Source organism: Dama dama, chromosome 14 (assembly GCF_033118175.1).
Source record: "Dama dama isolate Ldn47 chromosome 14, ASM3311817v1, whole genome shotgun sequence".
Taxonomy (NCBI): domain Eukaryota; kingdom Metazoa; phylum Chordata; class Mammalia; order Artiodactyla; family Cervidae; genus Dama; species Dama dama.
In genome coordinates this window covers 28,273,162-28,297,873 of record NC_083694.1, presented here as the reverse complement: position 1 = coordinate 28,297,873, position 24,712 = coordinate 28,273,162, and the positions used below count along the sequence as shown (strand labels likewise).

Genomic DNA, 24,712 nt, shown 5'->3' with positions numbered 1-24,712 from the left:
TTACATGGGTTGTAGCTGTCTCCTTTTCCCTTCAAGCCATGGAAAGCTCTTACTCTGGGAGTACATTCTTGCCAGATTACTATGCTGCTTGGACTCAAGGAATACAACCTGTTGAGTGGAAAGAAAATAGATTAAAAAAACAATCAAGGAAGAAACTTCATCTCAGCCAGTCCTCACTTAAGACATCTTACTGAATGTTACAGGATGAGGCTGCTTTAGTAGTGCCCAGTAGCCAGGAGGGCTTCCTAGGTGGCAGACTGGTAAAGAATACACCTGCCAGTGCAGGAAATGCAAGAGACGCAGGTTCAATCCCTGGGTCAGGAAGATCCCCTGGAGTAGGAAATGGCAACCCGCTCCAGTATTCTTGCCTGAAAAATTCCCTGGATGGAGGAGCCTGCTGGGCTACAGTTCATGGGGGCTCAAGAGACGGACTTGACTGATCACACACACACAGGTACAGCACATACTAAATCACAAGCCCTAAGAAAGAGCCTGAAGAAAGTAATGCAGAAGAAGAGCAGAGGCCAATCTGAAGACAGCTTTACACTTTGCAAGGTCTTGACCTTTTCTCATTTCAGCAGCTCAACATCACTTAAGTGACAGCCCATCTAGGCAGCTGCACAGCTTCTCTGTCCTTGAAGTAAAACACAATGAAATAAAATCATACAAAGCCACCTTAAATTTTTAACGTGGGAAATGAACTATTTGACCATGCAAAAAGCCAAACCCAGGTCATCCCTCAGAAAAATATGTTTGTATTTTGTAATATCAATCAGCAAACACAAAAGAGTGATCAAAGACAGCATTATCATTTTATAATAGCAACCTAATTATTGATGGCATAACTTGCTTAAAAAGTATCTATTAGAACACAAATAACTTTTGTTCCACATTTTAAATTTCATTTTATTTTATATTTGGGTAAACTATTTTTTATCATAGCTGCAAATTTTACAAAGAAATAAAATTAAAAATTCAGTATTTACAAAAATGTGTTATAGCCGTTTCAGTATCATGTCAATATCTAATTACTGATGAGATAATCTTATGTTGTCAGTTAGTGATTACATTTTAATAAATAATTACATCTATAAATAGGACTTCCCTGGTGGTGCAGTGAATAAGAATTCACTTGCCAACGCATGAGACATGGGTTCAATCCTAATCCGGGAAGATTCCACATGCCTCAGAGCAACTAAGCCGCTGTACCACAACTACTAAGCCTGTAACCTCTACAGCCTGTGCTTCAGAACAAGAGAAGTCATCACAATTAGAAGCCTGCACACCGCAATGAAGAGTAGCCCCTGCTCACTGAAACCAGAGAAAGCCCGTGCAAAGCAATGAAGACCCCAAAATAAATAAATAAATAAATTAATTAATTAAATACATAAAATGTTAGTGATTGTGTGATTGTACTTGCAACAACAACCAAAACAATGTAAATAATAGTAAAAATTTCTTAATATATCTACTATGTTAAGGAAATATTGAGCCAAATGACTAAAAAAACTCATATTAGTTCCAGCTATAAATGTGTATTAACCATTACATTAACTATGTTGAGGAACATTAGTATGTTTTCAGAATTGGAACTAAAAGTCTGTTTCCTTAATTTTTCCTATGATAAAAGCATAGTAGTTTTTGCAGCAAAACAAAATATTAATTTATGGTATCATTTTTAAAAATCTGTTTATTATAATTAAATTTAAAAAATCAGCAAATACTGTGAAACGATTAGATATAAGAGGCTGTTGGTCCACTTACAGATGGTTTATTTATTTTTAATGTTACCTTCTGTATGGTTTTATACATATCACAATATTTAAGCATGTTTTGTGTATAAATAAGTAAAAGTAATGGTCATATGAAATTTCACGTTTTCATTAAGGATAGCTATTTGCATAAATGCACCTGCATTTTCCCATTCAGTTTTTTACCTGATCGAAGGAACAATTCAAAACACCTACTGCTGCTACTGCTGCTAAGTCGCTTCAGTCGTGTCCGACCCTGTGTGACCCCATAGACGGCAGCCCACCAGGCTCCCCCGTCCCTGGGATTCTCCAGGCAAGAACACTGGAGTGGGCTGCCATTTCCTTCTCCAGTGCAAGAAAGTGAAAAGTGAAAGTGAAGTCTCTCAGTCGTGTCCGAGTCGCAACGACTCCATGGACTGCGGCCCACCAGGCTCCTCCGTCCATGGGATTTTCCAGGCAAGAGTACTGGAATGGGTTACCATTTCCTTCTCCAAAAACACCTACAAGTCTTTGTAAAAAATTTAAATTGATTGGGGTTTCACTAGGAGTTTGTACCAACTTCTCTTCAAACTATGTGCCTAAATTACATGACCCAGAGAGAACGGTTAAATAGAAATTCTTACAAAGTAATTTTTACCAGTGGTACAACTGTATTTTAAAAATTAAATGTAAATGTATTAAAGGAATTAAAATATGAAATATATTGGGTGTGTACTAACTATAAAGTATAAAAGATGGATTGGGGTATTTTTTTTTGGTAAATAAGTTCACTTGTAAAATTAGTCAACATACATAATTGACCTAAAAACTTCAGTAGAAGGATAAATTTTAAAATCACTTGGAAAGACATCTCTATGAAATGATTTTCGCTGGAACTTATGCCAGATGACACCATTTTAACTGGTAAGTGAGTGTGCTAAGTCGCTTCAGTGGTGTCTGTCTGACTCTTTCATGACCCCCGTCAGGCTACATGGGATTCTCCAGGCAAGAATACTGGAGTGGGCTGCTGTTTCCTCCTCCAGGGGATCTTCCCAACCCAGGGATCGAACCCACATCTTTGGCTCCTGTATTGGCAGGCACATTCTTTACCACTAGTGCCACCTAGAAAGCTCTATTTTAGCTGACAGAGGTTCTGTAAACTGAAGCTATGTATGCCCCACAGCAAGTTTACTCAAAGGATTATTATAATACAAACTCCACAAGGAAAATAACTTCAGCGTTGTTCCCTCTTGATAGAGAACAACTCAACATAGTTATGAGACCAACCACAACACAAAGAAAAGCTGCACTAACTATAAGTAACAGATGATGTTGGTATGAATAGCTTGTATTATATTCTAGGGCCCTTACAAATCAATCCAGTGTTTGCATTATCACCTAGAGGGTTAGTTAACACATGGTACAATGAGGACTTACACAAGGTATAATGTGCAAAAGCACTTTAACTATGTAGGAAAACGTGCAGTCTAGTTAGGAGAAAACCAACTATACTCTGAATCCCACACAGCTTAATGACAAGACTCCCCACTACATGTCAATGTGAAACACTTAATTTTAAAACGCTGACACTACAATATACAAAATAGCTGTTATAAATGCACATAGTGTATTCTATAGCTGTGAGGTTTACTTTTTTTTGTTTTGAAGGAAACTGCAAGTTACACTGTGGTTAAGACTTGTATCTTCATCCCTTGAAAAAGCCCACATTCTATCACAGTCATGTATGGTTGGACTTAACAGCCCCAACTGTTAAAAACACTTAGATCAAGTCATAACCACTTTTACCGCAAAAGGACCCAGTATAGGTTTATCAATTCTAGTACCATAATAATTACCCAACAGGTCATTAACCTACAGAAAACATGCATCATGAGAAGCAAGAAATATCACTCGTCCCTTTTGCATATTAACAACTTGTCTTTTCTGAGCAACAGTGCTCATATTAACTGAGGTCTGTGAACCGCCACTTTTCCCACTCATCCTGAGTGAAAGATGGAACGACTTAAGTACAAACACAACATACTATAAACAATTTCCTACCAAAAAAAAGTCACAAACTAAGCCAAAGTATTTTACAGAATTCACTACAAAACACCACAAAAACTGTCTTCAGTGAAACTCCCCTCCGGCCCCCTCCCCTATCCAGCGAGCCAACGGGATGTCTTTGGGGCGTGACGGTGACTCCGCATGGACGGCGCACGGCTGAGGATCTTCAGACAAACCCACCAGGTACGCTTCGCTAGCCTCCTGCAGCGTGCGGATGGCGGCACTCTGGAACTTCAAGTCGGTTTTGAAATCCTGGGCGATCTCCCTCACCAACCTCTGGAAAGGCAGCTTCCGAATCAGAAAATGGGTGGATTTCTGGTAAGGACGGATTTCTCGGAGGGCAACGGTCCCGGGCCTGTAGCGATGAGGTCTCGTCATCCCGCTGGTAGAGGGGTCGCTTTTCCCGGCCGCTTCGATGACCAGCTGTTTGTGGGGCGCTTTCCTACCCGTGGATTTACAAGCTGTCCTCTTGGTCCGGGCCATTTTCTTTGAGACCGCTGCCCAAGTCCTAGGCCACTTCTTCGAACGCGGCGCCTCCTCTGCTGCCCAACGGAGAGCCGGGCGAAGGGCGGAACCCCCTCTAACGAACGACCAAACCGCTCCGCCGCGGTGTTCTTCCTATTACCCTGATGGACTGGCAGTTTTTTAAAATCAGACAAAACAAAAATCTTGAAGAGTCTGAAATACGTTAGAAAGACTATGTATTCATAAATAGCGGATTAGGCTTAAAATATAATTGTCTTAAAATACAGTTATTTTATTTATAACAAAATTTTCTAAGACAGGTATCACTGAATGCTATTTGGGCATGGAGAAGGAAATGGCAACCCACTCCAGTAGTCTTGCCTGGAAAATCCCGTGGACAGAGGAGCCTGGTAGGCTACAGTCCATGGAGTCACAAAGAGTCAGACAGGACTGAGTGACTTTACTTTATGTGTAAAATACATTTCATCAATACATTTTATCTGTCACTTCAGTAAGTAACAAAATAATAAAATACAGATTATTATTTGTTTCATGCAAAACAAATAATACACTTGCTTTCCATAGAAGTTTTTCTCAGTTTTCAAAATATTTTCCCAAATTCAATGGTTACAACAACACATTCTTGTTATTTTAAATATATACATGTGAAAATTGAGATTCAGATTAAGCAAATGGCTTGCCAGAGTTTTCAAAACCATTTCTACAGAGCTAGTATGTAAATTTGTATCAATTCACCATCAAGTCTTATTTTCCATTTTGTTTTTAACTTCTGTTCTTATCAGAGAGTCTGGATCAAATTGGTCTCAGTAAATATGAAGTGTATTTCTTTGTTTGGTTATGTTTTTAGAGAATAAATTATGACTAAGCTAATGACTGAAAAAAAGCCAGTGAAAAGATTTTAAATCTCATTCTTTGAATTTTATTTATTTATAAATCTATAATTTCAGCTTTGTTAAAGCATAATTGACATAAAATTGTAGAATATTTAAAGTGTATGTCATGGTGGTTTGACATACATATACATGGTAAAAGAATTCTCATCCATCACTTCAAATATTTATGTCTTTTTTGTATTTATTTATTTTTTGTATTTGAAAATACAAATTCTACTCAGCAAATTTCAGTTACAAATAGAGTGTTATCAACTATAGTCACCATGTTTTACATTAGATCCTGAAACCTTATTAATCTTGTCACTGTAATTTATTCACTGTAACATTTACCACTCTCTTGTTATTTCCCAGCCTCTAGCCCTTGGAAATCATTTTTTCTACTCTCTGTTTCTATGAATTTGACATTCCACCCCTCCAGATTCCACATGTATGTGATAGCATGTAGTCTGGCTTATTTATTTTGCACATTGCCCCCCAAATTCCATCAATGTTTTTGAAAATGGAAGGATTTCCTCCTTTTTCATGGCTGGTTAATATTCCATTGAGTATGTGTGTGTGGCTTTTTATTCATTCATCCTTTGATGGACATTTAGGTTGCTTCTATAAAGAACCCTCCTGCCAATGCAGGAGACATAAGAGACAAGGGTTAGACCCCTGGGTCAGGAAGATCCCCTGGAGGAGGGCACAGCAACCCACTCCAGTATTCTTGCTGGAGAATCCTATGGACAAGGCATCTTGCAGGCTGCAGTCCACAGGGTCGCACAGAATTGGGCATGACTGAAGGGACTCAGCACACACAGACATACCTTGTCTAATGGGAATAATGCTGCAATGAACATGGGAGTGAGACATCTCTTTGATACCCGGTTTTCATTTCCTTTGGATGAACACTCACAAGTGGAATGACTGGATCACACTGTAGTTCCGTTTTTAATTTATTTTGAAGAAACACCATAATGTTTTCCATAATGGCTGTACCAACGTACATTCCCACCAACAGTGTATGAGGGTTCCCCTATCTCCACATCCTCTGTAATACTTGTAGCATCTTATCTTTTTGATGATAAGCTTTCTGACAGTTATGAGGTTATGTCTCACTGCAGTTTTGATTTGTACTTCCTGTTGCTTAGTGATGCTGAGCACCTTTTCATGCACCTGTTGGCCAGTTGTGTGTCTTCTTTGGTAAAATGTCTATTTAGGTCCTTTGTCCATTTTTTATCATATTGTCTCCCCCCCCCCCATTGAATTTCATGATTACATGCATTTTGGATATTAACCTATTATCAGATTTATGATTTGCAAATATTTTCTCTCATTCTATGCGTTGCCTTTTCATTTTTAAAATTGTTTCCTGTGCAGAAGGTTTTAAGTTTGATGTGGTCTTCTCATTTATTTTTGCTTTTGGTGTCAAATCCAAAAAACCCTTGCCAAGACTGATGTCAAGGAATTTAGTTCTGATATTTTCTTCCAGGAATTTCATGGTTTGGGTCTCATGTCCAAATATTTAGTCTGTTTTGCATTGATTTTTGTGTATGGTGCAAGATATAGGTCTGCTTACCTTTTTTGCGTGTGGCCGTCTATTTTCTCCAACATCATTTAATGAAGAAACTATTCTTTCTTCACTGTATCTTGGCTCCTTTAGTTGATAACTGATGTGCGAACTTATTTCTGGCCTCTCTATTCTGTCCCATTGAATATGTGTCTGTTTTTATGCCAATACAATATTGCTTTGATTCAATTCAGTTCAGTTGCTCAGTCATGTCTGACTCTTTGTGACTCCATGGACCACAGCGCGCCAAGCTTCCCTGCCCATCACCAACTCCTGGAGCTTGCTCAAACTCATATCCATCGAGCCAGTGATGCCATCCAACCATCTCATCCTCTGTCATCCTCTTCTCCTCCTGCCTTCATTTTTTTACCAGCATCAGGGTCTTTTCAAATGAGTCAGTTCTTCACATCAGGTGGCCAGAGGATTGGAGTTTCAGCTTCAGCATCAGTCATTCCAATGAATAGTCAGGACTGGTTTCCTTTAGGATTGACTGGTCTGATTGCCTTGCAGTCCAAGGGACTCTCAAGAGTCTTCTCCAACACCACAGTTCAAAATCATCAATTCTTAGACACTCAGCCTTCTTTATGGTCCAGCTCTCACATCCATACATGACTACTGAAAAAAACCATAGCTTTGGCTAGATGGACCTTTATTGGCAAAGTAATGTCTCTGCTTTTTAATATGCTGTCTAGGTTGGTCATAACTATTCTCCCAAGGAGCAAACGTCTTTTAATTTCATGGCTGCAGTCACCATCTGCAGGGATCTCGGAGCCCAAGAAAACAAAGTCTGCCACTGTTTCCACTGTTTCCCCATCTATTCACCACAAAGTGATGGGACCAGATGCCATGATCTTCATTTTTTGAATGCTGAGTTTTAAGCCAGCCTTTTCACTCGCCTTTTTCACTTTCATCAAGAGGCTTTTTAGTTCTTCTTCACTTTCTGCCATAAGGGTGGTGTCATCTGCATATCTGAGGTTATTGATATTTCTCCTGGCAATCTTGATTCCAGCTTGTGCTTTATCCAACTTGGCATTTCACATGATGTACTCTGCATATAAGTTAAATAAGCAGAGTGACAATATACAGCCTTGACGTCCTGCTTTCCCAGTTTGGAACCAGTCCACTGTTCCATGTCCAGTTCTAACTGTTGCTTCATGATCTGCATACAGATTTCTCAGGAGGCAGGTCAGGTGGTCTGGTATTCCCATCTCTTTAAGAATTTTCCACAGTTTGTTGTAATCCACACAGTCAATGGCTTTAGCATAGTCAATAAAGTCAATTGCTTTGATTACTATAGCTTTTAATATAATTTTAAGTCAGAGAATATAATGCCTCCAGCTTTTCTTTTTTCTCAAAACTCTTTCAGCTATTTGGGTCTTTTGTGGGTCCATGCACATTTTAGAACTGTTTGGTTTATTTCTGTAGAAAATGCTTTTGGAATTTTGGTAGGGCTTACATTGAATCTGTAGATTGCTTTGGGTAACACGGACATTTCAACAATATTAATTTTTCCAATTGATGAGCATAGACTACCTTTTCATTTTCACTTATTTTGTAATCCTTAATTTCTGTCGTTAAGTGTCCTATACTTTGTAAAGATCTCTCATCTTTGTTAAGATTATTCCTAGGTTTTAAAAATTCTTTTTGATGCTATTAGAACTTAAAATCTAAAGCTCAGATTATATTTTCTGCAGATCTTACCTCCTTTCTACTGAGTAGGTTCTCCAGCTGTTGAAGCACCATTTATCAAGGAAGACTGATCAGGTACTGAATATTTAGTTTTATACTGTTTCATTCAATATAAATGCTTTCATAAGTAGAATTTCAATTAAGATATAGCCTCAAATTCCTATATGATTACATAAATTTGATATCTATAGAAATAAATGTCTATATTTAGTAAACTATTTAGGTAATTTCAAGTATCAAGTACTATCCTTTTGGCCTTTCAGTCCCAACACTGGGTTGGCTATTAATACTTCATGCTGGTAAGATAATGTTATTTTTCTATTAATTCTATCAAGCTATTTGGTGAATTTCTACTTAGAAATGTTCTGTTTCTACTTAGAAAAGTCATAAATAAAGGCTTTTTTAAAAAAATACCCTGGGTTTTTCTTCATGCGTTATTATTCAGTTCTACCATATTGAGTATTTCTAAAATTACTCTAGTTAACCATGCTTCCAAAAGAGAACAAAATGTTATCCAAGAGTGAATCCTGTCATGCTGCAATCCATGGGGTCCCAAAGAGTCAGACACGACTGAGCAACCAAATAACAAGAGTGAATTATTTTTTTTTAGGTGATTGTTTCTCATAAAGATTCTCTCTGATAATCTATCTTATAAAAAGAGTAGAGAATAAACTCACAGGCTGAGAAAGAGCATAGTCTTTACTAGTCAGGAAAGGAAATACAATTTATTAAATTATTCCAGATTATCTATAGATGATTACAGATATAAATATTTTACAGACTTTAGCCAACCACATTACACGTGAAGATATCATGTTTGAAAAAAGACAATCAAAGAATTCACAATATCAAAGTATAGTGCAAGAGGTATACTTGCACTACTTGCAATACTAAATGCTGGGCTGGAGGAAGCACAAGCTGGAATCAAGATTGCTGGGAGAAATATCAATAACCTCAGATGTGCAGATGACACCACCCTTATGGCAGAAAGTGAAGAGGAACTAAAGAGCCTCTTGATGAAAGTGATAGAGGAGAGTGAAAAAGTTGGCTTAAAGCTCAACATTCAGAAAACTAAGATCATGGCATCTGGCCCCATCACTTCATGGCAAATAGATGGGGAAACAGTGGAAACTGGCTGACTTTAATTTTCTGGGCTCCAAAATCACTGTGGATGTTGATTGTAGCCATGAAATTGAAAGACGCTTGCTCCTTGGAAGGAAAGTTATGACCAACCTAGGCAGCATATTGAAAAGCAAAGACATTACTTTGCCAACAAAGTCCGTCTAGTCAAGGCTATGGTTTTTCCAGTAGTCATGTGTGGATGTGATAGTTGGACCATAAAGAAAGCTGAGTGCAGAAGAATTGATGATTTTGAACTGTGGTGTTGGAGAAGACTCTTGAGAGTCCCTTGGACTGCAAGGAGATCCAACCAGTCCACCCTAAAGGAGATCAGTCCTGGGTGTTCATTGGAGGGACTGATGTTGAAGATGAAAACTCCAATACTTTGGCCACCTGATGCAAAGAGCTGACTCATTGGAAAAGACTCTGATGCTGGGAAAGATTGAGGGCAGGAGGAGAAGGGGACGACAGAGGATGAAATGGTTGGATGGCATCACCGACACAATGGACATGGGTTTGGGTGGACTCTGGAAGTTGGTGATGGACAGGGAGGCCTGGCGTGCTGTGGTTCATGGGGTCACAAAGAGTCAGACATGACTGAGCGACTGAACTGAACTGAACTACTATACTTGCAATACTGTTGAGGTATTGTTGAGTATTGTTACTGCCACTGTTGCTACCATTGTCACTGTTTTACAACTATTTACTAGCTCTGATTTATTGAACCCCTGCTGTGTCACTTCAGTCGTGTCTGACTGTGCAACCCCATAGATGGCAGCCCACCAGGCTCCTCTGTCCCTGGGATTCTCCAGGCAAGAACACTGGAGTGAGTTGCCATTTCCTTCTCCATTGAACCCCTAACATGCACCAAAACTGAAATTAGCATTTAAACAAAATCTCATTTAATACTCAGAACATTGCTGAAAGTAGGTGACATGGTTAATTCAATCTTACATATAAAATACTCAGGCAAAAAGCATGAAATAATCTATACAGTGTCACATAATAACTGATAAATTTTAGATTTAAAACTGAGACCAAGACCTTTTTGATTACACTCTCATAGCTAGCAAATTATATTCTATAGGAAATCTTTTCAATGAGAAATAACTTATGTCAGGTACTCACTAATGGGTTTGGTTATAACCCTAATACCCTATAGCTTATATCATCATTAAAAAAATCATATTTATTTTGGCTGCACCACTCAGCATGTAGGATCTTAGTTCCCATACCAGGGATCTAACCTGTGTCCCCTGCAGTGGAAGTATGGCGTCTTAACCACTGGACCGTCAGGAAAGTCCTACTTTTAAAAAAGTTTCTTTAACTTTATTCAGTAAAATATGTTTGAAAATGAAGAATAAACAGCCATTCACATGTATTTAGGCATAGGGGTGTCTGGGTGGGATCTTAAGCCAACAGAGGAAGCCTGGCATGCCTAAATGTTATTTCCAGCCCCTCATATTCTTACCATTGTAAGAATAGTCATCTATTATTTCATATATAAAAACATCCAGAAGCTGTGTCTTATGGTCATTAGTGTACTCATTTCTCATAAAAATGTAGAATGGTAAATCAGGTATTAATAAGGAGGTATTATAGGGAATGTGTAAATATTTTTTTTTACTACTTCATTCATTCAGATGTTCCTGATCATGAAATAATTTATCCAGTGTCACACAGTTACTGGCAAATCTACAGGACGATCAGCAGTGCATTTCTTATCAAGTAATCAGACTTTTCTCTGGCTTAGTTTTGCCTTTCCCTCAAGTATTTATAAGGTCAAGATGAGGACCTTATCAAAAGGGACTTGTCTGTCCATTCATCTTGACCTCAGACAGGTTTTTTCCTTAATCTCCTGGAAATAACACATTACAACAGCCAAGGTTTTACTTGAAAAGGCAAGAGGGCTCTATGGTCACTCAGGTTACTCCCTGTGGTGCTTTCAGCCACCAAGTAAGAGGTCTGATTGCCCTGAGCCTGCCCTGGTGCATGGAAGTCCAGGCCCCGTTGGGGAGGTGTCATGGAAGTGCTCCAGAAAGTCCTGCTTCAACTGCAGATGTGGGAGTGAAGTTACCTCCAGAGGATTCTAGCTTCTACTTGTCCTGATCCCTCAGCCCAGAGCTTCTCTACTGAGGGCCCAGAATCACAGAGCAGAAAAGAGCCTTTCCCACTGTGCCCTGTCTAAACTCCTTGCCCTGTGACCATGAACGAATAAAGTGGGTATTCAATGCCACAATTTTGGAGGTTAGTTCATTAAAAACTACTTTAAGAGCAAGAAAAATAACACAAATGTGCAAGTTCAGGAGGTGCCATAGAACATACCCTACAATCTGTTTCCTTCCTCTCCTGGGTTTGTATCTGGAAGCAACAACTGTTATGTGTCTGTATGTCTTCCAGATTTAATAACTGAGCAGTTACATAGCACTGACACTCTGACAAGCATTTTTCTCAGGGCTTTTCCTATGTTTACTCCTGTCTTCTTCATTTACAGATACTCAGGTGGCAGGAGAAAGGGAAATCCTCTGTTCCCATCATTTTCCAAGAATGGAAATCTTAACTATTTTTCAGTGTTGTCTTTTGAATGCTGTTCCTCTCCTCAGATGAGTATATTTTTCATAATATATTCCCTAATTCTTTTTTATTTCATTCCTCAAGTTTCTTATCTACCCACACACTTTTCTTTTAAAAAAAATAATTTTTATTGGAATATAGTTGTTTTACAATGTTGTGTTAGTTTCTGCTCTACAGCAAAGTGAATCAGCTATGCCTGGACATATATCCCTTATTTCTTCGATTTCCTTATTTAGGTCACCAGAGAACAGAGTAGAGTTCTCTATGCTATACAGTGACGACAACAAACTCTGGAAAATTCTTAAAGAGATGGGAATACCAGACCACCTGATCTGCCTCTTGAGAAATCTGTATGCAGGTCAGGAAGCAACAGTTAGAACTGGACATGGAACAACAGATTAGTTCCAAATAGGGAAAGGAGGGTGTCAAGGCTGTATATGGTCACCCTGACTATTTAACTTATATGCAGAGTACATCATGAGAAACGCTGGGCTGGATGAAGCACAAGCTGGAATCAAGATAGCTGGGAGAAATATCAGTTATCTCAGATATGCAGATGACACCACCCTTATTGCAGAAAGCAAAGAAGAACTAAAGAGCCTCTTCATGAAAGTGAAAGAGGAGAGTGAAAAAATTGGTTTAAAACTCAATATTCAGAAAACTAAGATCATGGCATCTGGTCCCGTCATTTCGTGGCAAATAGATGGGAAAACAGTGGAGACAGTGACAGACTTTATTTTTTTGGGCTCCAAAATCACGGCAGATGGTGACTGCAATCATGAAATTAAAAGATGCTTGCTCCTTGGGAGAATAGTTATGACCAACCTAGACAGCATTTTAAAAAGCAGAGACATTACTTTGCCAACAAAGATCCATCTAGTCAAGGCTACGGTTTTTCCAGTAGTCATGTATGGATGTGAGAGTTGGACTATAAAGAAAGCTGAGCGCCGAAGAATTGATGTTTTTGAACTGTGATGCTGGAGAAGACACTTGAGAAACCCTTGGACTGCAAGGAGATCCAATCAGTCCAATCAGTCCATTCAGGAAATCAGTTCTGAATATTCTTTGGAAGGACTGATGCTGAAGCTGAAACTCCAATACTTTGGCCACTTGATGTAAAGAACTGACTAACTGGAAAAGACCCTGATGCTGGGAAAGATTGAAGGCGGGAGAAGGGAATGACAGAGGATGAGATGGTTGGATGGCATCACCAACTCAATGGACATGAGTTTGAGTAAACTTTGTTGGCAATGGACAGGGAGACCTGGAGTACTGCAGTCCATGGGGTCGCAAAGAGTCAGACACGACTGAGCGACTGAACTGAATTGAACTGAACTGAGGTTCTCACTCGTTACCTATTTTATACATGGTAGCACATATATTATTTTCTACCAAGCTGGGATGCAATAAAATTCTTAATTTAGAGATGTATAATTTTACCTCTTCTTTTTCATCCTTGTTCAATCACTCTGAGGAACAGCAATTGAGATAGGGTAATCCTGGAGAAAATATGACACCATCTATATTCTTGTTATACCTCATCAATGCCCCATTTGATTTCTTACTTGTAGTTTTTATGGTGTGTCAGCAATGATAGAGATTTGTACAAAGCATTCCAAAACTTGAACACTACCTGCTTTGTTTTAAACATGGCAATTCTCTCATCTTCTAGAATTTTTACTTGTACTGAGGCCAGAGGTAGGTGTGGGGCTGCTACTTTTCAAAGCTAGATTTCACAACCTAACACAGGAATGGTGTGATTAGGTGTTAAATTTTGAGCCAGAACATATATTTAATCCTACAGTTTGGGTTATCTAAAATTCTTTGTATAGGAAAGATTTAATTATATATTTTCACTCAACTCACTGGTGAGTTTATTTATTCTTTTAGCTCATTGACTACACACTCTTGTGCATAAACAATGACAAAGACATTTTTTTAATGAATACACAGAGACTGAGACATAATCAAGTCTACAAAATTAGTCACATTCAGAGAAAAAGAAAGTAATAACGAATGAGACAAAGATTAATGTAATTTGTTAAGTATATGCTCAGAGAGAGAATGTGACATTTTACAGTTGAATTCTTATTATTGCTGCTTTTCATCTGGAAAAAAATTTAGTTGTTTGATAAACAAATGTCTACTGACTCAGAAATAGTAGAAATGGTATTTCCACCAAGAATGAAACGTCTTTTTATTCTCAACATATTAGTTTTTTCCTCTTCACTCTGAAAATTTCAATAGCAACTCTATTTGGGGAGGTCTTTCTCTCTCATATAACTTGTTTTCTTAATCAGAGAGTAATAATGTGTGGTCCTGGGATTCAATTTTTGAAGTAAAGTGTTGACTCTGAAATGCCACACTTGTCCATGAAAACACACAACAGTCTGCATAGAGCAGGGCTGCCTTCACTCTGAAAGTTCTATGATGACTGGTTTCCATGGTAATGTGATGATGCACATCCTACCTTCCATTCCAACTGTCACTCTGTGAGCTGAGAGGTTCAAATTTGGTGACAGATGAGAAGCTGTCACCCTCACACCTCGAGTGTTTGAATAATGGGAAATCTGAATTGTTATTTTGGAGGTATGTTCATATTGATACTCTAAAGGCAGGTTATTTCTTCAAATGGATGAAGAAATATATTTTTTCTCACCTTTTTTCCCCATTTCTGCCACTGTAATTTTTCTATAGACTTATAAGTCTATTATACAGCTTTGTTATATTACTTAAGGTATCTTTAAAATTCTGCTATCAAGCTGGCTGCCTCAAATATTTTTCTAAATTTAGAAAAATATGCTATTCCTAATGCCAATTTTATACACACCCTTGCAGAGCACAGACACAAGAAACATCACACATCTCTCATCGAAGCAGGAAAATCTTGATGCTACCCCTTCAATAGACAGAAAAGGGGGATTACAGCTCAACTCTTCTGAATGTAGATGTCAAAATTTGAAACCAAATATTAGCAGGAGAAATGTAAAAAGGAAAGCAACCGGACTTTCCAGGCAGGATTTCCATGGGTTGATAAGGACAAGATCACAGGCTGCTTGGGTGTTACCTGGGAGTGTGGTGGGAAGGGACAGTGCCATTGAATTAAGGAATGAACATTTGGCAACTGGCTCAGGGAAGGAGTGTCTGTCTGCAGTCCTCAAAGAGAGTCCTGGGATGAGGTGTTCAGGCTGAGGATATGGAGGGGATGCTCAGAGGGAATATGGGACTCTGTCCCTGTTACTACAGGGTCTATAGAAGGATGAGGAGTTTATAGAAACTGGATTTTGGTGAAGAAAGACTTGAGCCCCTGCCCATACTCAGACAGGCCTTGGTCCAGGCTGCTCAAAAATATACCTAGATCTAAAGTCAGTGAGACATTCAGCATCACAGACTAGATTTCCTAAACGACCAAAGTACCAGCCCAGATGGCCACCTCCCCAGTGAGTTCACATTAACAGCTCATCCAGGGTTGGTCAGCTAAAGGAAGCTAATTCTTGACAGAGCCATCATATGGCATTTGGTTCAGACTGTTCTGAACTCTGAGCCATCTTGAAAGCCAAATGGACCACTGGTGACTTGAGGTGGTCACCTGGTCATTGTGAAGGTGTCCTGAGAGACAGCTGACAATGTGTAAATGCTGGGGAGGAAAGCAGCTGTGGCAACTGTCCTTCCCCTGGTCCTTCAGAGGGGCTTTGTCTGAAGGAAACTCCTGTATCATTGATCAGGGATTGAAAGATGGATGAAAATGTTGGATGGGATTTTGGATGGTTATCTTGGCTCAGACATCTCCCTAGGGTATCAACACTCACCAGAAGGAGGATTTGAGGGAAAGAGTGAGGGGGACTCTTGATTCAAGGATCTAGGTCATGATCTCAGCTCTGGGTGGCTATCAGGGGTTCAGGGATCTCTATCCTCAAGGAACCAAGAACATTCCTGTCCTTAGATCCACTCATTGTTGTGACTCTTGGAAAGTTATTCTAAACTGTAATGTCTTCCACTGAAAAAATATGGATTATAGCCCCTGCTTTGCATTTGTCTTCCCCTGCAACTGGGCTGTCGCAGGGATCAGATGAGAAGCTAATAGATATTCTCCATGAACAGTAAAGCATCCTTCCTATGTAAAGTCTTCCCCATGTTTTGTTCCTCCTCACCCTAAAATTTTGACTTATCAAAGGTATTTGGGGAGGTCTTTTCCTCTCACATAACTTGTTTTCTTAATCAGAGAGCAATAATGTGTGAGGCTGGGATTCAATTTTTGAAACAAAATGTTCACTCTGAAATGCCACACTTGTCCATGGGAACACACACTAGTCTAGGCAGAGCACGTGGACTCAGAGTGGGCATAGTTGCCTTCACCCTGAAAGTTCTATGATGACTGGTTTCCATGGTAATGTGATGATGCTCATCCTGTCTTCCATTCCAGCTGTCAGTCTATGAGCTGAGAGGTTCAAATTTGGTAACAGATGAGAAGCTCTCACCTTCATACCTCGAATGTTTGAAAATGGGAAATCCGAATTGTTATTTTTAGGTACATTATATTGATCCTCTAAAGGCTGTTCCTTCAAATGGGAGATTAACTTTGAGTGAAAATATTCTCCTCACCGTTTTTTTCATTTCCACCACTCTATATATAGACTTATTGATATAAATTTATTATTTAACTTGGTTGTATTACTTAAGGTACTTTTTAATTCTGCTGTCAAGAAAAAATTCTATGTCTTAATGAGTCAATTTTGTGTACACTCTTCTGGAGCAGAGACACAGGAACTGTATCATACAACTCTCACTGAAGCAGGAGAATCTTGATGCCACCCCTGCAATAAACATCACAGGAAAGGGGAACAGCTCAGCTCTTCTGAATGTAGATGTCACAATCCAAAACCAAATAATGGCAGTTGAAATGCAAACATTTTTAGAATGGAAAACAACTGGAATTTCCAGGCAGGATTTCCATGGTTTGATGAGGACAGGATCATAGACTCTTTGGGTATTGCCTGGGAGTGTGGTGAGAAGGGACAGTGCCATCAAATTAAGTAATGAGTATTTGGCACCTGAAGGAGGGAAGGTTTGACATGGGCTGGGGTGTTCAGGCTGAGGACATGGAGGGGAGTCTCTAAAGGAATATGGTACTCTGTTCCTGCCTCTACAGGATCTATAGATGGAGGAGATGTTTATAGAGCAGAGACTGGATTTTGGTGAAGAAAGATTTGATCTCCTGCCCATTCTCAAACAGGCCTTGGTCCAGGCTGCTCAACATGTACCTGGATCGAAAGTCAGTGAGACATTCGGCATCACAGACTAGATTTCCTTAACCACCAAAGCACCAGCCCAGATGGCCACCTCCTTAGTGAGTTCACATTAACTACCCACACAGGGTTGCTCAGCTGAAGGGAAGATAATTCTTGGCAGAGTGGGGCATTTGGCTTAGGCCATTGTGAAGCCATCTGATGGCTGATTAAGCCCTCTGATGCTCAGAAGCCATCTTGAGAGCCCTTCAAACCAAACAGACCACTCACTGGTCACTTGTGGTGGTCACCTGGTCATTGTGAAGGTGTCATGTGAGACAGTGACAATGTGGAAATGCTGGGGAGGACGGCCACAGCTGAACTTCCTCTGGTCCTTTGTTGTTGTTCAGTCACTAAGTCGAGTCCGACTCTTTGCAACCCCATGGACTGCAGCACACCAGGCTTCCCTGTCCTTCACCATCTCCCAGAGTTTGCTCAAACTCATGTCCATTGAGTCAGTGATGTTGGTCCTTTAGAGGGGATTTATTTGGAGGAAACTCCTGTATATGGATCAGGGATTGAAACATGGAGGCAACATACTGGAAGAGGATGTAGACTGTCATCTTGGCTTAGACATCTTCTCGGGCCTTCAAGTCTCACCCCCCGTAAACCTGGGGTGGGAGGATTTGAGAATGTGAGTATGCGGAGGGGAGCTCTTGATTCAAAGGTACAGCACATTATCTCAGTCTTGGGTGGTTCTCAGGGGTTCAGGGAACTCTGTCATCAGCAAGCAAGTACATTCCTGTCCCAGATCCATCACTCATCATAGTTGTGACTCTTGGAAAGTTTCTCTAAATTGCAGTGTCTACCACTGAAAACATGGATTACAGCACCTGCTTTTTATGGCTTTCACCTGAAACTGGACTGATGTAGGGATCAGAGGAGACAGTAATAGATGTTCTTTGTGAACTGTAAAGCATCCTTCTTGCACATAGGCTGGAGAGAATGCTTCCCTCCTCCCTTGCTCTGGCACCATCCAAATCACCTCTCTGGGTTCAACCACTAGCACATACCTAGCTTATTCTTGAAGGCATTCAATAAGTGAATACTCATAAAACAATCATGAAGCAGCAGTCCTTTATTGTTCTTAAGGCTTTACCTGTAATTAATCATTTTTGGCCACTTTACACAATATGAATATGTGGGTCATATTAACATATCTACATCTCAGAACAGGGAATTGGGGTACAGAGAAATCTACGTCACTTTCTCAGGTACGTGCTTCTAATAAAGGGGATTTGAAATCAGGCCTTCAGGCATGGTCACTGTGCTTTGCTGTATATATCTAGAATGTCTCTGCTACACAAAGGTGTTTGCCCACAAAACCTAAAAGGCAAGATCTTACTAACTTCAACTTTGACTCTGGAGGCTCTGCTGGGCTATCCATTAATAAGGGCTCAAAGACTGGCCTATGAGCCAGTTATTAGCAATTTCATTGTCATCTTCTGAAATCAAGGTAGTAGTTCTGTCTGCTGTAATTCATTTTCCAGGATCTTGCTTCAGGGATGAAAGAAGAAACATTCATCTGAAGTCAAGAAAATCACCCACTAGCTGGGCCAGAATAATCCACTTCTGGCCACACAACAGGGTGCACCCTATCGATGACTCAGAAGAAGGTACTGTGAAAAGTAACTCTAAGTTCATTCAAGAGCGATTATTCTAGCTCATTCAGTGTTCCATATTTAAGAAAGAACTATAAAAATTCTAAGCCATATTCTTCTTTTAGATTATTTGAAACTTAAAATTGGCTGACTCAGTTGGTAGTTTTATGACTATAAAAGTGATGATGAATTTAAAACTCAAAATTCAGTTTATGTTTAGTAGTTAAAATGGCCACAGTCATGTTTAGACCTTAACTGGTTTTTTAATATTAGCTGAAATAGATCTATCCCTGAAACCTCATTTCCAGATTTTAAAATATGATTAGATATTATTTAGCACCAAATCATACTAAAATAAAAGTTGAACAGATAATACAGAAAGTTCCCATATCCAGTCCCTGGAGGTTCCCTTATTAACTACATCTAACATTACTGCAGTACATTTGTTAAAATTAGCAAAACAATGCCGGTACATTATTAATTAATTAAAAGTCCAAGTTTACATTAAAGTTCACTCATTGTGCTGTGACACTGGGTGAGTTCTGACAAATATATAATGTCAGGTGTCACCATAGACAAATCTGTACACCACTGTTCACAGAAGCATCAAAAGATGGAACCTACACCAAATTTCATTGTGATCAATGGATAAATAAAATATAATATATACTTGCAGTTAAATAATATTCAGCCAGAAAGAGGAAGTAAACTTTGAAATATGTTACATATTAAAACATGGATAGATAATATATATGTGCATATATATATCACTCGTGACATCAAGCAAGTACAGAAAAACAAGCAAAGTATTATTCCATATATATGAGGTAAACAGAATAGCCAGATAATCAAAGACAGAAAGCAGTGATTACTAAAAAGTGGAAGCAGGGGTGAAGGTGGAGTTATTTCTGACTGGGTACAGAGGTTATGTAAGATATGCTGAAAAAGATTATGTACAGACAGCTGTGAAGGGTACATTGCATTGTGAAGGTAATATCACTGAACTGACTACCTATAAATTATTACAAGGATAAATATTATGTATATTTCAAATATATATATAAAAGAAGTGAAAAAAATCCAATCAATAGATGAGGAATATAGTAGCAGCATGTGTGAAACTATCCTGTAATATTTCAGTAAAAATGGAAATTTGGCTGAACTTTAAAATGGCAGGAGGAGCCATGAGACACACACTGAAACAGCCTGCCCTTTTTGAGACTGACTCTATTCAATTGAATATGTTCCCATGAACTTGAAAGCTGAAGGCTCAGTTGCTCATTTTTTCCAAGTGCCTCTCTTCCGTGAAAGTGTTAGTCGCTCAGTTGTGTCCCATTCTTTGTGACCCCATGGACTGTAGCCCACCAGGTTCCCCTGTTCATGTGATTTCCCAGGCAAGAATACTAGCGTGGGTTGCCATTTCCTTCTCCCAGGGATCTTCCCGACCCAGGAATTGAACCAGCTCTGTTGCCTTGCAGGCAGATTCTTTACCATCTGAGCCACCACTTAGCCTTCCTTCAGTCCACCTAGGACGAGGCCCCAATAGCAGCTCAGTCCATACTTTTCAACCCCTCACATCCACACACAGCCACCCCCCATCCAGTCAGATAAGGCTTGAGTAATTCCGGAGCAGCACCACCGACATCCTGACTCTTACTCTATGCCCTCTTAGCTCCCACTGAGGCCGTGCTGGAGGACCTGCCCAGTGACAGGGCAGAGAAGGCCCCACCTACCCCCAAGGTAAGTTCCCCTTTCTTTGAGATAAAAGTTTTCTTTGTTTCTTTTCAACTAATTCAGACATGAAAATGTGACACTGTACGTTATAGATGACGTATACAAACCCCTTGTTTGGGGAAATGCTGGGTAAAAGTTTGTTATCAACAAATAACTGATTCGAAGAACATTTGAAAGATGGGCAGGACCAGTTACAAAGTGAGCAGAGTGAGCATTTTCTTCTGCGGAAAATATTCCTTCTTTTTTAAAATATAATTTGTATTTATTTATTTTTAGCTAGGCTGGGTCTTCACTGCTGTGGGGGCTTTCCTCTAGTGGCAGAGAGCAGGGGCTACTCTCTAGGTGCAGTGTGCGGGCTTCTCACTGCGGGGGGCTTCTCTTGCTGCGGAGCACGGGCTCTAGGGCTCGCCGGCTTCAGTGGTTGCAGCTCCCAGGCTCCAGAGCACAGGCTCAATAGCTGTGGCGCTCGGCCCCAGCTGCTCCGCGGCCTGTGGGATCTTCCCTGACCAGGGATTGAACTCGTGTTTCCTGCAGTGGCAGGCAGATTCTTTACCACTGAGATACCAGGGAAGCCCGAAAACATTCCTTCTTGATAATGATTTTTTTTTTTTTTCTGGTCAACATGGACTTACTTGGAAAATCTTCCATGAAAAGCTCAAGCCTTTTCCAGAAGTGTCTTCACAGTTTCCTTTTGAGGAAACTGACTCAACTCTGGTTTTACAGATGGTTTCCTAGGGTCACCAGTAGAGAGCAGACCTGAGCCCACAGGGCAGAGGATGCTGTGACCTTCGCAGTGTTTTCTTTTCTCTGCTTGCAGGTGGATGGGACAAACAATGACAACGGTACATGTGTTGGAACCACTCCTCTGCTGATGAGAAATTTAGCTGATGCTGATGAAGAAGGTGGGACTTTCCTGCCTGTTGGGATTGGAGAGACACTCACCCCATTCCGGGTTGCTACAGGGAATGAGGGGTGGGGATGCAGTGAATGAAATTGATTTCCTACTGGGAATGGCAACCCACTCCCATATTCTTGCCTGATGAATACCATGGACAGAAGAGCCTGGCGGGCTACAGTACATGGGGTTGCAACTGAGCATGCATGCAGCAAAGAGCAACCCCATGTTGCACAGTCCCTGGAAAATACGAGAATGGTTATCGGGTGTGGGTTTGTGTCAATGAAAATTGAGTGTCCCTGTGTGAGCCTGTTTGTGTGATTGTAAATCTGTGTGTGTGGAAGAGTGCCTGTTTCCTCAGGAGCTATTTCCCACTCACACAGCATGATATACCTGTCAAGGTTCTGTTAAAAAAAAAAAACAAAAACTCATCACCACTGCTCACTGTCTGTACACTCATTCTTCCCTCACACAGCTGTTCCTGGAAATGTGGATAATATTATCTCTCCTCGAATGGAGATAGGGCAGAAGATAAATGGCCCAAGCTCTTGACCTCTTAAAGGCAAAAGTCAAAATGGGAACCCAGGCAAGGGGTCCAGTGTGGACACTCTGGACCACTGACCTGTACTTATCACTCAGCCACAGGATCATCAGTCCTGGGTCAAGAGGGGTCCTTGTTTTTCAGACTATTTCCTATTGAGCATGATCCCCATAGCTAGAAAACTAAAGGCTTCTTTTTTTCCCCACTTTTTCCTTTCTTCTCACCTTGCCTTCCTTCAGTCCACCAACATGATGCCAAACCACAGTTCAGTCTATATTTATCAACCACCCACATCCCATCCCACGTCCACAGCAGTGAACTCTCTCTAGTTCCTGAGCTCCACCACCAACATGCTGATGTTTACTCTGTGTTCTCTTAGCTCCCCCTGCGGACCTGTTGGAGGACCTGCCTAATGACAGGACAGAGGGAGAGATCCCACTTACTCCCAACGTAAGCTCCTCTTTCTTTACCTGAGATGAAAATGTTGGTTAATCTCTTTTTCCTTCCCAATCAAATTCAGACATCTGACAATGTTCAATATAGATGATACTTACAATTTCCTTGATCGGGGGAATGTTGAGTGAAAGTCTATTACCAACAGATACTCGGTTGAAAGGACATTTCAAAAATGACAGCCTCACTTAGAAACTGGAAGATAGCTTTTCCCCAAACAGAGTATTTTCCCACTGGAAAAAGAATTTTGTATTTGCCGGTCAACATGGACTTGGGAAGTTTTTCCATGAATAGTCGAAGAGTTTTCTGCAGGTTTCTTCACTGTTTTCACTGGGGCCATAAACTCAACAACCTGTTTCCAATCTGGTTTCCTAAAGTCACCCAAAGAACTAACTGTACCCACCGTTCACAGGATGCTGCCATCCCCAGAGGTTTAAAATTTTTTAATTGAATTATAGTTGATTTACAATATTATATTAGTTTAAATGTATAGCATAGTGGTTCAGCGTTTTTCCAATTATACTGCATAAAAAGTTGTTAGAAAATAATGGCTCGGGCTTCCCTGGTGGTCTAAAGGTTAAGAATCCACCCTCCAATGCAGGGGCCATGGGTTCAATCCCTGGTCTGGGAAGATCCCACATGCTGCAGAGCAACTAAGCCCATGTGCCTCAACTACTGAGCCTGCACTATAGAACACAGGAGCTACAAATACTGAGCCCGTGAGCCGCAACTAGTGAAGCAAACACGCCTGGAGCCCGTGGTCCACAAGAAGAATACCACCACAGGGAGAAGCCCACGCACCACAATGAAGAGGAGCCCTCACTCGCCACAAATAGAGAAAGCCTGCACATAGCAATGAGGACCCAGCATAGCCAAAAATTAAATAAACAAATAAATCTTAAAAAAAAAATTTAAAAAATGGCTCTAATTTTCTGAGCTCTACAATACATCCTGGTTGCTCCTCTTTTTTATACAAAGTAGTTTGTACCCTCTAAATCCGTCCAACACTCATGGCACTGAGGAAAGGGGAACCTTTTCTTCTCCGCATTGGTAACCTCTAGTTTGTTCTCTGTTATCTGTGAGTCCTCACAGTGTCCTCTTCTCTCTCTTCCCAGGAGGATGCAACAGCTGGTGAAAACGGTACATATTCTGAAACCACTCCTCTTCAGAGGAAAAAGTGATGAAGAATGTGGGGCTGTCTTGCCTGCTTTGGTTGGAGAAACACCCTGATTCTGGGTTCCCACTAGGAAAGAGGGTTGAAGGATTTAGTGAAAGAAATGAATTTCCCTCAAAAGAGTATTGAACTTGTTGTATAGGCCCTGGAAGCTGTGAGATCATTTAGATGATGTTGGCTTGTGTGTATGAGGACTAACAGGCTGTCCACATGTGAGGTTACAGGTATGACTGTCACTCTGTGTGTATGAATGTGTTGATTCCCCCAAGAGCTATTTCCCACTTACACAGAACACTCCTGTCAACTTTCTGTTAAAAAAAAAAAAAAAACACCACCTCATTCTTCCTTCACCACAGCTGTTCCCAGAAGTTTGGATACTATTCTCTCTCCTCAGAGAGAGATGGGACAGAGATAAACGGCCCAAACTCTTGACTTCCTAAAGGGAAAAGTCAAAATGGGAACCCAGATGAGGGTCCCAATGTGATGCTCTGGACCACTGACCTGTACTTATCACTCAGCCACAGGATCATCAGTCCTGGGTCAACGGGGTCTCTGCTCTGTGTACATGCCTGGCAGCACTAGACTCTCCAGAGGTCCCAGACACTGGCCATCACTCCAAGGTGGCTCACAGAACCCAGGGCAGCTGTCGGGGCATTCAATAGCCAATCTGGGCAGAGTCAAGTGTATGAAACACACCCAGAAAGCCAGCACACCGTGCTCAGCTCACAGATTCTGAGAGGTGTGAGGTTCCACATAGGACAACGCAGCTCAACATCTTTCAGTGCTGGGGTCATTGTTTAGCATTTGACCAAATGCAGCAAGAATGAGGGAGGTATTTATTGTGTTGGATAATACTACCACGAGCCTTAGAAATGCTAGAATCCTGTAAACACTCACCGATGGCACAGTGGCAAAGAAGTCT

The 24,712-nt window shown here is 40.4% G+C and overlaps 1 protein-coding gene across 1 annotated transcript; it reads right to left on the bottom strand.

The window, feature by feature from the left end:
• Positions 1-4,286, bottom strand: LOC133069086 (histone H3.3C-like). The gene is made up of 2 exons (XM_061160205.1): positions 3,978-4,286; positions 1-108 (listed from the first exon to the last, which is right to left on the bottom strand). Exons 1-2 carry the CDS (start codon positions 4,278-4,280, stop codon positions 1-3), a joined length of 411 nt encoding a protein of 136 aa, XP_061016188.1. The 5' UTR covers positions 4,281-4,286.
• Between the last annotated feature and the right edge of the window lie 20,426 nt (positions 4,287-24,712).

Excerpts from the sequence above, each read along its gene's own strand:
- LOC133069086 (XM_061160205.1), bottom strand. The coding sequence starts at position 4,280 with ATGGCCCGGACCAAGAGGACAGCTTGTAAATCCACGGGTAGGAAAGCG. Across the intron at positions 109-3,977 it reads AGGCTAGCGAAGCGTACCTG|GTTGTATTCCTTGAGTCCAA; the intron begins GTGGGTTTGTCT and ends TCCACTCAACAG.